Source organism: Egretta garzetta, unplaced genomic scaffold (assembly GCF_000687185.1).
Source record: "Egretta garzetta isolate BGI_Z169 unplaced genomic scaffold, ASM68718v1 scaffold40, whole genome shotgun sequence".
NCBI classification, from domain to species: Eukaryota; Metazoa; Chordata; class Aves; order Pelecaniformes; family Ardeidae; genus Egretta; species Egretta garzetta.
The window spans coordinates 72,953-87,912 of NW_009258484.1; the positions used below are offsets into that span (position 1 = coordinate 72,953).

Below are 14,960 nucleotides of genomic sequence, written 5' to 3' on the forward strand. Positions count from 1 at the left end.
TTAATGTCCGGGGTAAAAATGACTGCTGGAATTAATCAGCTCTGCAAGCACAATGATATTTTTTCATCTGAAACCCTGCAGGACAATTGCACTGTTGTATAATTGACCAGGGAGGCAGAAATTCCTCCTCTCTCTTCACCAGTGGCAGGGACAATAAACACAATAACTAGTAGAGTAGCTGCAATTTTTGTTGTATTACCCCCACCCCACACATGCATCTACAAGAAGATACCTCAAGTCAGCAGAACAGATAGGAACAGAAGCAACTCTGCAATGTTTCAGGTGCCACTGTAATGTACAGGCTTTGCAAGAAAAATTTAGGAAGGAGCTGAGTCTCGGTCACACGGGCAGGACGTGGGGAGCAGAGCAATTGTTCATAAGGTGCACAGGCTGTCAGTCACGATCATGAAGTCCTTCAAGTGAGCACAGGCTTGCCGGTGCAGGGTGGTGCGGCACTGGCTGTTGTCTGGAATTTTCTCTACCCAGGTTTGTGCATCAAGGAAATACTGCATCCTGTGTGCAAGTGGGACAGGTAAAGGAGGTGAGTCATTACTGCTGCCATGGAGCAACAGGAAAGTGTAAAACCTTTGGGGCTGCATCCCTCCACTGAGGCATCTCTGAGATCTGGAGGAGTCATCCTAGCCAAGAAAATTGCCTGAAACCTACTTCCACCAGCAGGTTAACAGAGCTTTGAATAAAGTTTAGGAACTGGGACAATAATATAGTATACATAGTATATATAAACAAAAATGAAGTTTAGGAAGCTGGGACAAATCTGGCTGTACTTAAGTTTTGAGTGACACCAGGTAAGCTTGGGCTAAGTTTCTGTTAGAATTTTGTGGACTGGCACAAAGAGCCCCAGTGAACACCAGTGTGACACAGTGAAAGGGGGGGGGGAGAGGGTTAGTTTCAACAGAGCATCCCCAAATGTTTCCTAATTTTCTGTGGTGAGCACCCATACAGCTTCTGGCATTTTACAACTGGACTGGAGAAGACTTCGGAAGTTACATGTCTGCTGGGAGTCTATAGCAGGGGTCTGTTGAAGCAGGTCCTTGACTTAAGCACTCACACTGGTGTCATATATACATGGAGAGGGGGGACCTTCTAAAGTTTTAGGAAGTGCCGCTTACAATTCGGTGGAAGTGATCTCCCTCCTAGAAGCCTTCAAAGGCACTACCTTTCTCCAGGTAAGCATAGGGAAATTATACATTTAAGATTGTTTCTTCACTGAACAGAGTCAGACTAAATTCCTCCTCAGATAAATTTCCTTTTTTTCATTAAAGTGTCACAATGAGAAATGAGACGAATGAGCTATTTGCACCTGTGATATAAAAGATGCTTTGAGAGCTGCTCTTAGACATAGTCCCACCCATTTCTTTTGCAAACACATGAGTTGTGTAAGGCATCTGCAGTAGATGTAACCATGTAGTGTTTCCCATTTTCCTTTTCCAGCTGTGAGTTTTTAACCCAGTGGAGCAAGGGCCAGATTTTGATTCTGAGAATTGTGGGAGCCAGGCTCTGCACAGATAGATGAGCCGATAGATTTGGGCAGCTCAGCTGTTCCCCACAGCTTGCCTTTTGCCTACGGAGTGGTACTCTTTGCATTTTAGTAAAGCCAGCAGAATCAATCTCTAGGAAATTTGACCCTCCCTTTGCTTTCTGGAAGTATTATAATAGTTTGAGTACCCTCTGGATTCATGGTCTGCAATAGCAGCTGCTCAGAAACCATTGCACTTACTTGTTGTTGCAATCAACCGTTTGCCCATCTTTCCCCATGAGGAGGTACCGTTTGCCGGCAACCATGTTCAAGTTGCATGTGGAGCGCGCTAGGAACTGTCGGTGGGTGCCCACTTGGATGCTTTCATCCATAGCTGTGTCACAAGAAGAGAAAACCCCATTAACTTTTCTAATAAAGAGTAGAACCATAGCTCAGAGGACGCAAGCCCTTGTGATCATTTACAGCACTGCTAAGCCAAGGTAATATTTCACTTGAGGGTTGTGGCTTGATGTGGGAGTAAATGGCCATGCTGTGGTAGGCTATTTCTTTTAACATTACCTGACAAAAAGTAAACCATTTCTGTCTTAGCTGGTTGTCTTGGCCTCCTCAGTAATTATTGAAGGACCTGTTTTGCTACAGAGACCTTTCAGGCCTTATGGAGTTTGTTTTAATTCTCAGAGACTGAAGGAAAAGCCAAAGTAAAAAGAAAACATCTATCATACATTTCAGATTGCTCAGGCTCATAGTGGTCTTAAAAACTAGCAAACTAAGTTCAAATGGCTTGAGGCTCAACAATGCAGCAGGTGGTATTAAAAATTCACTCTCCTTAGCCCACCTGATCTGAATGTCAGCAATTTAGCCTTTATGCTATCCTGTCTGGAGCTGATATGTAAGACATGCACTTGGTGATCTCCACATTAGAATAACTTAGAAGATTCTGGTCTGGATTCTGGCTCAGAAGATTATTCATTCAATGCACTGCCCATTACAGAAGTGGGCATCCAAGGCAGAAGAGAAGGGTTCCCAGGTGCTGCAATGACATGAGAGCTGGAAAGATGCTTTTTTATCAGACTAACTACAGGTCATGAGGATACTGTGTTGTTTGGCTAGAACAATAGTTTTCAAAGTCCGTTTGAAAAAAAAAATGCAATATTCTGATGTCTTGCTCTCTTTCTAACTATAATATGAAATGTCATGCAAAACCGTGGTGACAAATTCAACATTAAACCAGCTTAAATTACAAGCAAGACACCATAGTCTTCCTATTAGTTAACAGAAGCTTGTGCAGCTTCTGCTCTCCAAAGTATTATATTACAAGTATGGAAAGTCTAGTATTCAAAATAAAATCCTGAGAGTAGAATAAAAACCTGAAGTAGAATATTTAGCACTAATACAATTTCAGAGAATTTGATGTAGAGTTCTAATTTGTGAAACCTAGTACTAAGACCCCTATCTATTTCCTAGTTAAAACTTGCATTTATTTTACATATGCTACTTATCGGTCAGAGAAAAGTCTGTCTTCAGTACTGTATGCTGTTTTACACCTGCATTTTTCCAAAGAATAATACAGTACTGTAGGTTTTCTCATATAACCCAAGGCCTTTCCATTGTTCCTATGCTATACGGTGTACTGAAAGTTCATTCTGTTCAAGGAATGCAAAGACGGATCAGAACTACTTGAGAAAATGACGGTGTTATGCCTCAGGTTCATTGTGCCTAAATTACCATGTTGTTTCTCGGTTCATATGCTTCACAAATGGCCTAATAAAGTCCAGACTCTAGAGACCATAAGCATTTGAGTTATTACTTTATCATGTTATTATGTAATTTCCAATTCTAAATCTCCAATTAAAAAAAAATGAAAACATAATACTCTGAAGTATCTAAGCCGAATTTAAGAGAAACAATTACTTCATGTTTTAGAATCTTTAACGGGAACTAAAAAAAGATTCTGTTATTTTGCATGGGCCATACCGTTCCCCTAAAGGATTCATAAGACAGCATAAACATTAGCCATCCAAAACACATGCACTGATACTATTAATAATCAAAGTAATCCAAGGAGTGCACATCTGCAAAATTCTCTTTGGCTGACTCCCAAACACACATAAGTGTTTCCATCTGTCTTCTGAACCAACCCTGCATTTGCAAGGATTGATACTGAAATAATGCCAGGGGTCCAGAGCATGAGAATTCACCCTCCTAATTCTCAGCTACCCTTGGTGATGGTAACAGAGACCAACCTCACACAAAACAGCCACAGAAAATATGAAAGATAACAACTCTAGTTCAGTCACGAACTGATTTGGATGCAATGCCTTGCTTTATCTTCATCATTATGGCTTCATGCCTCTTCCTAGCCTTTCCTGAACCTGCTGAAAGCCTACTGATGCTCATAAGCTGCATTATACAGCACAAACCAAAGGGGATTTTTCAAGGGATAAAAAAGAAAGAGGTGGGAATGGGAGAAGCAATCTCTTTCCTTTGACTTCAGATTCAAAGGATGTTTCTCTCAACTGCCAAGAAACAAAATCTTTCCAGTACAAATGCATTGGGGCCCAGAGCTCTAAATCTTTCTAGATCCTGTAGATTTTCTGGAGGGATTAATGAAACTTTCCGTCACGGTACTGTAATTTCCCATAGCTGGTGCTTTGAACATTAGGTACATTAACATTCCCCTGCATATGGGAAGCCCTGGGTATCACAGAATCACTGAATGGCAAGGGTTGGAAGGGACCTCAGGAGATCATTCAGTCCAACCCCCCTGCTAAAACAGGTTCACCTAGAGCAGGTTACACAGGACATCATCCAGGCGGGCTTTGAATATCTCCAGAGAAGGAGACTCCACAACCCCCCTGGGCAGCCTCTTCCAGTGCTCTGTCACCCTCAAAGTAAAGAAGTTCTTCCTCATATTCAACTGAAAACTCTTATTTTCAATTTGTGCCCATTGCCCCTTGTCCTGTCGCTGGGCACCACTGAGAAGAGTCTGGCTCCATCCTCGTGACATCCACCCTTAAGATATTTTTATGTGTTGATGAGATCCCCTCTCAGTCTTCTCTTCTTCAGGCTGAACAAGCCCAACTCTCTCAGCCTTTCCTCATAGGCGAGATGCTCCAGTCCCCTAATTATCTTTGTAGCCCTTGCTGCAAGTATGACCAATGCTGTCTCTGGACTCACAAAGTGTGGACCTGATTTTCCAGTGGGAACTGGACATTGGGCATGGATCACAAGCTGTGTGTCCTGAAGTACTGGGTGACATTGCCAGTCCCCTAGGCAAAGATCAAAGGAGTGAGATAATTATTCTGTTCCAGACAGGGAGGACTTTGAAATCTTTGAAGTTGCTTTTTAAAGGCAATCTCTGGCTGCCAAGCTCAGTCAAACTCAAAACTGACAACCACATGATACCATAGTGGTTGAAGTCTGAGATGTCATCTGACAGCCTCTCCAGAAATTGCTTTGAAGAATATCAGTGTTCACTGATGCTGCTGATAAAGTAAAGTTCACATGGGGACAGCTGGGATGGCAGGCCTGCAAAAAGACGTTGTTTGAGAGCAGTGCAAATCTTTACACTGCACCTAAAGAAATAAAGTCCTGTTTGTTGTTATCACAATTATTAAATCAAAATTCTAGAAGTTTTCCTGTATTCACTGACTTCAGGCAAGTCATTGTGGACAACTCTTAGCCTGTTCTGCAAGGGTTTCAAGTGCTTAATAATTAACAAGGTCTTCAAGTCTTGATCTAGTATCAAAACAGGTGTCAGTGGATATATCTACAGTAGAAAAAATGTGGCTCAATAACAGCTGTCTATAAAGTGAAACAGTTGATGCAGAAGATCTAATATCCACACCATGCACGTTTTTGGAGGGTTTATCTTAGACTAGCTCCAGTTTGGAGCCATGGACTGAATGCATCTGCAATGTGTCTTCTGGTTTAGTTTCATCTGAATGGATTGAAGCTCATGTGCTCTGGGATTGCTGCACAATGTGAACCAAAGCAACCTACCCTTGAGCTGAACTGAACAGTGAGGGAGCTGGACCAAATGAGCCTTGCAAGAAATCAGTCTTCTTGCAAGCTTAGTGCAGAAATATATCTGACCCTACTTTCTATAGCAAGAGAAGGCATCTGCATGGCTCATATTGGCTAACGTTTAATCAGCCTAGTTTTCTGACAGGTGAATGAAAAGAGCCAAACATTTTGATACTTACTGGATTTAAGGACTGTGAGGATTTTGGCCTCATAGTAATCAAACACATTCTTCTGTGTACTGTTGAGGACCTCCACCTCGTACACTGCAACAAACAACTGTGTGAGGCCAGATGGAAACATGAAATTGCATCCAAACCCAGAAAAATAGGTATGCTTTTACAAGATTCCTGTACAGAGGCCGGTGTACCATCTTTTCGCGATTCATGGCGGTATGAAAGCCAACAAGATAGTAATCCTGTATAACTAATATGCTTTTAGAAAGTCAGGTATTAATCAACAGCCTCCAGATTTGTATTCCTTTTGTGCATTTTTTTAAAAAGAACCTCCTATATGATTAGTTTTTCACTTTTTTCCCTGTCCTTCTGTTAACATCTAACTTACCAAAGCTGCTGAACGAGTTTTCCTTCAGCAGTTCTTCCAACTTTCCATCCAAAGAAGAGGCCAGAAAGGCAAATTAACAAAGGAGAAAATATTTGTCTGGCTCTGCAGAAGGAACTGCTGAGCAGTTCCAGTTTTGCCATGCAAAGCCTTTATCTCCAACCTGTAACATTAGGGATGTAGGGGATGGTAGTGCTCACACCATGGGTCTTTACTAAACCATGTAACGTAATATTGTCCACACTTTCTTCCCCCAGCATCCCACCACCTCTTTCAGAGACCTTTACTTTTCCCTTTCACCCCCCTGATGACTGTGATAGCACACGGCTTCATTTCACCACCTCAGCCTCTAGGCCAGATACAGAAACCCTACTCATTTCAGGAGAGGTCTGGGCATATAAACCTACAAATTTATCCTTATTAAAAAGAACTATGTTTAAACTAAATCGACAGTTCATTCATGTCATACCATAATCCGCAGTAGGCTGGTAGCAGGCAAAATGAAAGCGTGTGATTTGTGTTACAGCTTTACTGAAAGTTGATTTTTGTCTTGGGCAGGGACCTAGAGAGAAGAAAATAAGTGACACATCTATCTCTGTAGGCATTGATATTTAGATAGATATAGTTTACATATGCTTATTCACTCAACATTATAACAGAGAATAAAATAAATGGCAGAACAACATTCTTAGAGGTGTGGTGGAGGTCTTTTATATACATATGCACATGTATATATACATCGCATTCAACTATCAAATAAATCCTGGATATCTTAAAAAAAACTTATTACAAAAAATTGTAATGCTCCTTTCTGGGCTTAAAAATGCTCATGTTAACACTTTACAGAAGTAACTCTCTTCTTTTAGACTGGTCTGTTTAGTCATTCCTTACCTTCTGCACACTGGCAAACACTGGTGTGGCACACCTTTGAAAGCATGGCGCTGTGCTTGGGAGCACTGTAGAATACAGTGCACTTTCTGTCTGTGAAGAAGAAACAAAACGGCTTGTCTCAGAGAGCTTGGGAGGAAAAGCATCTGCAAGTAGGAACTACATTTGCAGCCCAACTTTTCCCTGGCCCAGAGAAATCAGAGCACTAAGGTGTCAGATGCACATCAGCAGTCCACAAAAACCTATAGCCTGGACACCTGGAGTACAGGGATCACCTTGCCTTTCAGCTGGGCAACAACCTGGGTTGTTGCTTCTGGTTTCGGGGTTTTTTTTATTTTTTTTTTTTGTTTGGGTGGGTTTTTTAAAAGTTGTAGTCTTCTCTTTTTCTTCCCCCCCCTTTTTTTTTTTTGTTTCCTCTGAAAAGCATCCATCTTGAAAGCATCTTTAGACCATAGAGCTACAGTGAGCACTGCACTGTTTCCGGAGAAGGAGATAGGATGACCAACAGTCAGTGGTTTAAACCTAGTGTAAACTTGTCATGGGTCCCTCAGCTTCAGGCAAAGTAGAGATTTGACCTAATTTTCAAATATTGTTTACATTACTCTGGCAAATGGAGATGGTTTGCATTTAACCTTCTCTGAATGGGAAATGAGGCTGGTTGCCCCAGCAAGCACAGTACATAAGGCAAATCTCTAAGGTTGCCTATCTTAGCTGCACGGAAAGACAACCTAACCAAAAAGATAATGTGAGTGGAACATGCTCAAAAGCACCATGAGAAACAGGAACTCAGGAAACCTGATTTAAAAATCCACAAGTTTAACAGTTTGTATTTTCAGTCCATTTGCAGTAAAGGACCCTTCCGTGAGGATCTCTATTTAGATGGTCTTAAATCATGGTAGTAGAAGATAGTATTTGAGGCAGGTTATTTTAACACTCGACAAAATCACGTGGTTTCACAGACTACATCAAAACCACCTTTCTATAGAGTGGAATTTGTTCTTGGGGATCGCTTTCAATCAGTTACATATCATTTTTCTGTGTCCTTACCAGGGTTGTAAAAATCATAGAGGATGGCACTTGCTGGCTGAACCAAGCCCATGGGATTGATTTGCTTTGCCCCAAATGATACACAATCTGGCTCCGGTCCACTTGGGAGCTGGAGAAAAAAGGAACAAGAATCATGATGAGTGAACTGCCTCTTTCTCCCCCATCAGTTCCTTATTCAGTTGTGCCTATACTAGCTGTTGAATGCTTGTTTCCAGTGGCATAGGTGAGTTAATCCTGATAGCTGTAGCCTCAGCCTGAAGAAGGCATTTCCTTCCATGATTTTATTGGGAGATTTTGTGGATGAGCTAAGCCTGGTAATGGTAGTTTTGTGAGATGTGTGCAGGTCTTCTCTGCCTGAAACTGTCTGATCTGGACTCACATCGTCACTACTTTGGGGTTTGCTTTTTGGCTTTTGCCTAAAGCCGCCTTGTTCACAGCCTATGCTGTACTGATGGCCACCAAAGTATATACACTTTCCTTAGTAAAAAGCTAAGGTCAGGGACAGCTTTTGACTGATGTTAAATATACAAATTATCTAGGACAGTCATAACAGCAATAAAATTTACATATTTTCATTTGTCTATCATCTTACATTAAAAAAAAATCATTGCCCTGTGTGTGCTTTCTACAGGGACCCCCCTGCTTTGGCTGTGGAGGTGAAGCAACTCAAGTGGGTGTGGGGTGGAGTCATTATCCAAAATATGGGGAAATGTTTTTGATGTTTACATTTTTTTGCCTCTATATGGATCTTGTTCCAGAAATACTGAACTTCACATGCAAGGTGTCCATGTGGAATTTTCAGGACATCCAGTTAACACTGTTACTTGGATGAAAAGCATCTCTTCTGGCTAGAGAGGATTTCTTTTTTGGGGGGTGGGGGTGTCAAAGCCCAAATCTCAGACATGGACTACATTTCCTGGAATGCAGAAAGGCAGAGGATCAAGGTGCATGCTTCCCTTCTTCCCCTCTTCTGTCCTCTTTCAACTGAGCTGTATGATAATAATATATGACAAAAACCACAGGAAGGTAATACCAATAATGATTAGGTTTAAAATGAAGTCTGTGTATGCTACCTGAAAAGGCAGAGATCAGAAAATCATTGGGTTTGCTTACCTCACCGAAATAGAGCAAAACCTTTCCTTCCTTGTACTCATAGTGCTGAATGTACTGGTCTGAAGACATCACCAACTGCGGGAAAACAAACAAACAAAAAAATCAGAACAAAACCCTAGCACAACAGGAACACCTGTGCTACCAACCTCTGTATTCTGGTTTGCTTTGTTCAGCTGTTTGCTTTATTCTGCCCTCCTTCCTCCACCCTAAAGGAGACAGTCCCTGTGAGCATGAACCTGGGCAGACCTCCCCCAGCCAGGCAGGCTCCAGAACCCAAAACAGTGTAACTACCTTTCCAGACAAATTTTCTATGGAAAAGGCTATGAATGATTGCACAGAAAAGTGTGTTTCTAACCTGTTCGAGATCCTTTGTGTCAGGCTCCAAGCCACTCAGCAGAGACAGCTCAACCAGGGACATCTTGGGTGCATTGGGACCTGTGGACCTTTATAAGGGAGACCGTCAGCAGTGAACACCTGCACTGAGCAGCCAGCTTGCTTTGAAGAGTTTGGCATTTCAGGCTTGCTAACAGCAAAACAAATCATTCCGCTCCATTTAACTTCCCTAAGTGGATTTTAATTTGAAAATTAGCTGTCTATCTCATTAAGAGTCATGAGGCAAAATTAATCATCTAAACTAGTCAAATGGTCATCCAGAACCCCAGAGTCTTGCCTGAGCTTGTCATCTAGGCTTTCTTTATAGCTGTTAGGCAGAAACAATCTCCTTCAAAGGACTGTTCATCCCACCACAAAAGCACTGTTGAAGGTAGGGAAGGTAAACAGCACCGACAAAGTGTCTGTTCTCTATTACCTAGAGAGCAGAGATAGGAAATGAGTCTATCCAAATTCTTCATGGAAAAAGTCAAATTTACATCACCTTTGCTGTCCAAGGCAAAAATCCTCATAGCTCTAACTATCCATTAGGTATATATATTGGACTTCCAACCTTTTCTATTTCTACCTTCTCACAAATCAGGTCGTTGTGTCTGCTGGAAAATGAAGTTGTTCTCACTCACGTAGGGTGCCTTGCCTAAGATATTCTACATACACTTAGTGGTACTTCAGAAACTTTTATTTTGGCAGCCTCCTTTCCCCATAAGGGACGTACCATGGTGCACGGAAGAAGAATGGTGATGTAGTCAATGCCTTCAGTTTTTCTCTCGTGTCTTAACTACAACAAAGGGAGCTCCACATTGTTGTTTAAACCTCACCCTAACACTTAACAATGTCCTGCAGAGGAGTGGATCTGGTAGTTGATAAATGTTATGTAGCAATTAATGGGGAAAAAGATGCTTTAGTCAACACACAATTCACTGAATACATGTTTAACTAGGGAGAGCAAAACCTGGGAATTAGGGTAACTCCAGTCCTCCACTGCCATTGTTTGTGCTGCTGTCTGGGAGGGGGGATGCAAATCACTGCTGCTGAGGCCCTTGTCAAAAGTCAGTGGAAAAGCTAAGTTATACTGGGGAGCAACACCTGCTTTTGCCACCCTGCACCTCTCTAGAAGGGGAACTCAGGACAGCCAGCACTTTGTGCTTCTGCGACCCTTGCCAGACTGTGAAAGGGAGCAAAAGCAGATGTTCCAGTGTTATTCTGCATGGGAAAACTTCTTTTCTCACTAGCTCTGCCCTTGCCTACTTGATTGCCACAACAGGGTATCCCTTCTGCCTCCTCTCCTCCCCCAAATAGTAGCAGAGATTTTTTCTTTTTTAGGAGGCCAGAGCGGGACAACAAAGGAAGTAACAGCGTATCTCCAGAAAAAAATGAAACTCTGTAAAAGTGTTATTACTGTATTCCAGTTGTATCTACTTTATTTAATAAAATACTTCTTTCAAATTATTAGCCAGCCAGGCGATTTAGAGTTTCCTCAGAGTCTGATAGGGCAGAATCTGCAATGGACATTTGAGGTCTATATAAACTGTCTAAACCTAATACATTGGGTGGAAAGCTTTTCTCCTGCCATGGGAGAGAGGGTGCAGACTCACCATGTATGCATACCCACAGGACATCACCAGGCTGGATGACAAGCTTGCGGATATGAAAAGGACAACCAAGAAGAATTACAAACAAAAATGAATGCATTTTCTAATGAAGAGCCGATCTTGCTGACCTACCTGGCACAGACTTTGTACTGCAGCAATTCTGCTTTACTGGGAGAGATATCCCTTTTCCTTCTGCTGTGAATATCAAACCACTCTATTCCAGGCAGTCGCTGAAACGTGTTGCTTTCTGCAGCAATTAAATCCCCATAATCTTCGATTTCATCAGAGTATGCATCTTCTGGAGGTGACAGACACGATCATCCGTGCACAAATTTGACTGAGAACCTGGTAATTTGGCTCCTTTTTGCATAATGATAAATACCAGTGGGCAGTCATGCCATCTCTGTGGGTTTTATAGAAGTTTGCTGTACACCATCTCAGTATTTCTAATTTGTTCAGAATTAAAGTTTTAGGGTAATTATAGTAAGAATAGCCAATGGATCAAGCTAAGAATGGAGTTTAGGCTATGCATAAATATGTAAAGGACAATCCCTGCCTCCTAAAGCTAGCTACAGAAAAAAAAAATGCAGACATAGGCAGAGAGGATGACGAACACATGCTTCAGGGGATGGAAAACAGAGTCTTGCTCATATGAAAAACCTATGACACATCTGCCCGAAATAATTTTTAAGGCCACATGGTAGGTTCCTTATCAGCCAGGGAACTGAGCTGGGCTTTCCCCTCATGGCAGCCAGGAATATGGCGAAGGGAGTTTACCTCCCTCTCCTCCCAATAGCAAAGAAGAGTTACTAATAGTACCTGTGTATCTGTTAGGCACCCGCAGCGCCTACGGTCACTCAGATTGTTGTTAAACTATTTTAAAATATTAATAATCTGAATGAAACAGTAGCTAAGCAGAGTTCAGAGGCCTCTCTCTTTCCTTGTTTCATTCATTTATTCCTACTTTCCAAGGCTGGAAAGCCACTAAGTATTACTAGCAACTGTCCAAATGTGTCACCTTTGAGACCCAACCATTTCCCTTTTCACTCACCCGAGTACTGAATGTTCCCTTCCATTTCCACCGTCAAAATCAAATCATTACATGTGGTGTTCTTCAGCTCAGAAGACCAGTACACTTTTAATACCTAAGATGAACACACAAACAGCAAAGCACTAAAAATATCATTGGAATGACAAGGTATATACTCATCCAGGACTTCAGCAAATGTTGATGGGACATGGGAGTCTGGAGAGAAACACCGGTCCCCCAGAGGCACAGACTAGTTGCAGAGGAATGCAGCAGGTATAAGCAGGAGAGGCTCCAAGTGCAAATCACAAATGGTGTGAGACCTTTGAGGTAACTCTCCCCAACCACAAAGGGGTCTTTCAAACTCCAGCCACCTCTATCAACATTGACATTTCATGGACTTAAAGTTAAAAACAGGAAAAATCAGCTGCCCGTTAGGGCAGTCTGCAAGCCCTGAATTTAAAAATTTGGAGGTAGGAACAGAAAGGGTGAATCCATGGGAAGTAATTTCTCACTCTGTTTTCTAAAAGGAATTAAAAGGAATCCAGCTGGACTCTGAATTCCTGGTTTACAACTTACACTCATTGTCCCAGTTCCTCTGCCACGTACAGACACTTCAAGATTTCTCCCAAGTTCAAACTTCAACCAATGAAGGAAAAAAAAAAATAAAGAGAGATTTAGCCTGTGCTCAGAGTTTGATCTATCGTTTTTCAGAACTGGGGTAGGGAAAACCTTTATCTATGGAAAGAGTTATGAGACCTCAAATCTCATAAGATTTTTAATGTGTTGGGCTGGTTCATCTTAGTCTGCTGTTCTGGGGCCCAGGAGACATATTTTCCCAACTTCACTTTTTCCTCTGTAGCCTGGATTTGACATTTTCACAGGTCCCAACACACTGAATATCAGAATATTCCCCTTTTTCCTCATTCCCTAGCAAGACTTGGGCTCCTGGCTGCTCTTCACTACTGGGGGAGATTTGTGTCACCAAAGTCTTTGAAGAGGCAGGAAAGGGCCTCTAAAATGTGCTGCTAAGCATCTGTTGATTTTTTTTTTCTTTAAAATGTTCTGTTGTTTTACAGATTAAACTATTAAAAAAATATTATAAACCAGCTTCATCATGATTGCTTAACAGGAGAAAACCTAGGCCAGGTGATCCAATGGTTCTCCTGTTTGAGGAAAAAAAGGCTTGAAATGATGGATGGTTGTGTACCTCTAGCTGCTTCTGAACTGCGTCATCAGTATCGGTTAGAGTAATGCTGTAGTCCTTTTGTCTTCCAGGTGTTCCCAGTCGTACAGTCAGGTCAGTGGAAGCAGTGTTCAATGTCTGTATGCTGTATGCTGACAGAGCTTCTAGGGCCACCACTGTGTCCTAGGTGAGAAGGAAATGCAAAACCCTATCAATCATGCCAAGTTGTTTCAACAATATGTAAGATGTCATGACCTGAAGCTATTCTTCAGTTTTGTGGTTTTTGATGTTTTGAAGTTCTCCTGTGTCTGTCTGTTCTTATCTGCACAGACTATTCATTTCATTTCCATCTTCTTTTAGCATTAATATCCTAAAACCACTGGAGTTCTGACCTTTTATTATCATAAATTTTCATAAAGACAAAGAAACTTTGTTGGCTTATAACTATTTTATTTTGGCCCATTTTTTATTAATGAGCCAAAATCTTTAGTGCTTCACACACCAAAGAAGTTCAGGATTAGTTGTTACGATGCTTTCAGATTTAAATTAAAGTCTTTATGGGGCTTCTGTTTATTTCCCTCCCGCAAAACTCCACCTGGGCTGGTGGTCAGGCACCTGTGTAGAGCAGTATCCTCCACCATAGTTCCTTTTTTCCGTCAGCCACGTAGCAATAGGCCTTGCATACTCTATATCTTTCAGGAGCAATGTTTGAAGCAATGCATAGGCAGTGGTTTCCACTGAGAGTGCGTTTTTGCCATTTCCCCAGTAGCGCTGCTTCTTTGCTGCAAGAATAACTCAGTGTTGAATCCCATTGGTATAAACGTTTGCCAAAAATGACTATTGATCTACACAGTAGATATTTCATGTCATAACACTGAGGAACCACAAGGCACAGATGCTGTCATGAGAGCAACAAATCAGTTGGGAATCAAAGATAATGGAAAAGGAAAACCACAGTTTTCAATTTTGACTTGTCCAACCATCACAGTCTAATGATTCCATTGACCAGTAATGTCCATCTGATGGAGGGGTAGCATTGTGTCTGGTGGTCCCCAAGAGATAATAGTACTAATTATGCCCATAAATCCAGCCTTGATTAAGGAGAGGCATGTTCCGCATGATTAAACTCTGGCTATTAAAACATAATGTATTTGCCAAACAAATTGGGGAAAATTAATAGCATGGCAATGCAGCCACAGAAACAACTGACTCAACATTGACCACAGCCACACATTGGGGGTGGGGGGGGAAGGGGCGTGGAGAAGAGCTGACAAACATCTGGAGCTGGAACAAAGTACTCAGAACTGCCAGGGGGCTTTGAAAATGGGTGGGCTGGAAAAGACTTCTCTCTCGATTACAATTCCAGTCTGGACTGCTCTCGTATGTAACAGTTCATTCTTATTTACCCACCAGAAGTATCTTCTTTCTCAGCTGGCTTGGACTTTTTTAAAATGCATTTTATGGGTGTGGAAACTTTGGTAGGCATCATGGAAGCAGAAAAGGTAAGTGGCTATTTACCATGGGTTTGTTCCAATTCCAGAATCAGATAAGATCACAATACAAACTCCACAATGTTAACTTGTTACTTTATAGTGATGTTAATTATACAAATTAAATACTACAATGTCAACAATG

The 14,960-nt window shown here is 41.7% G+C and overlaps 1 protein-coding gene across 1 annotated transcript in view; it reads right to left on the reverse strand.

The window, feature by feature from the left end:
- Positions 1-374: 374 nt before the first annotated feature.
- LOC104131486 (complement C4) overlaps positions 375-14,960 on the reverse strand; it is a 54,199-nt gene continuing 39,613 nt past the window's right edge. The window contains 13 exon segments of the mRNA XM_009644654.2: positions 375-513; positions 1,739-1,871; positions 5,704-5,787; positions 6,552-6,644; positions 6,974-7,063; positions 8,018-8,126; positions 9,131-9,205; positions 9,486-9,573; positions 11,245-11,410; positions 12,164-12,257; positions 12,719-12,778; positions 13,350-13,508; positions 13,941-14,107. Coding sequence (XP_009642949.1) covers positions 375-513; positions 1,739-1,871; positions 5,704-5,787; positions 6,552-6,644; positions 6,974-7,063; positions 8,018-8,126; positions 9,131-9,205; positions 9,486-9,573; positions 11,245-11,410; positions 12,164-12,257; positions 12,719-12,778; positions 13,350-13,508; positions 13,941-14,107 — 1,457 coding nt within the window.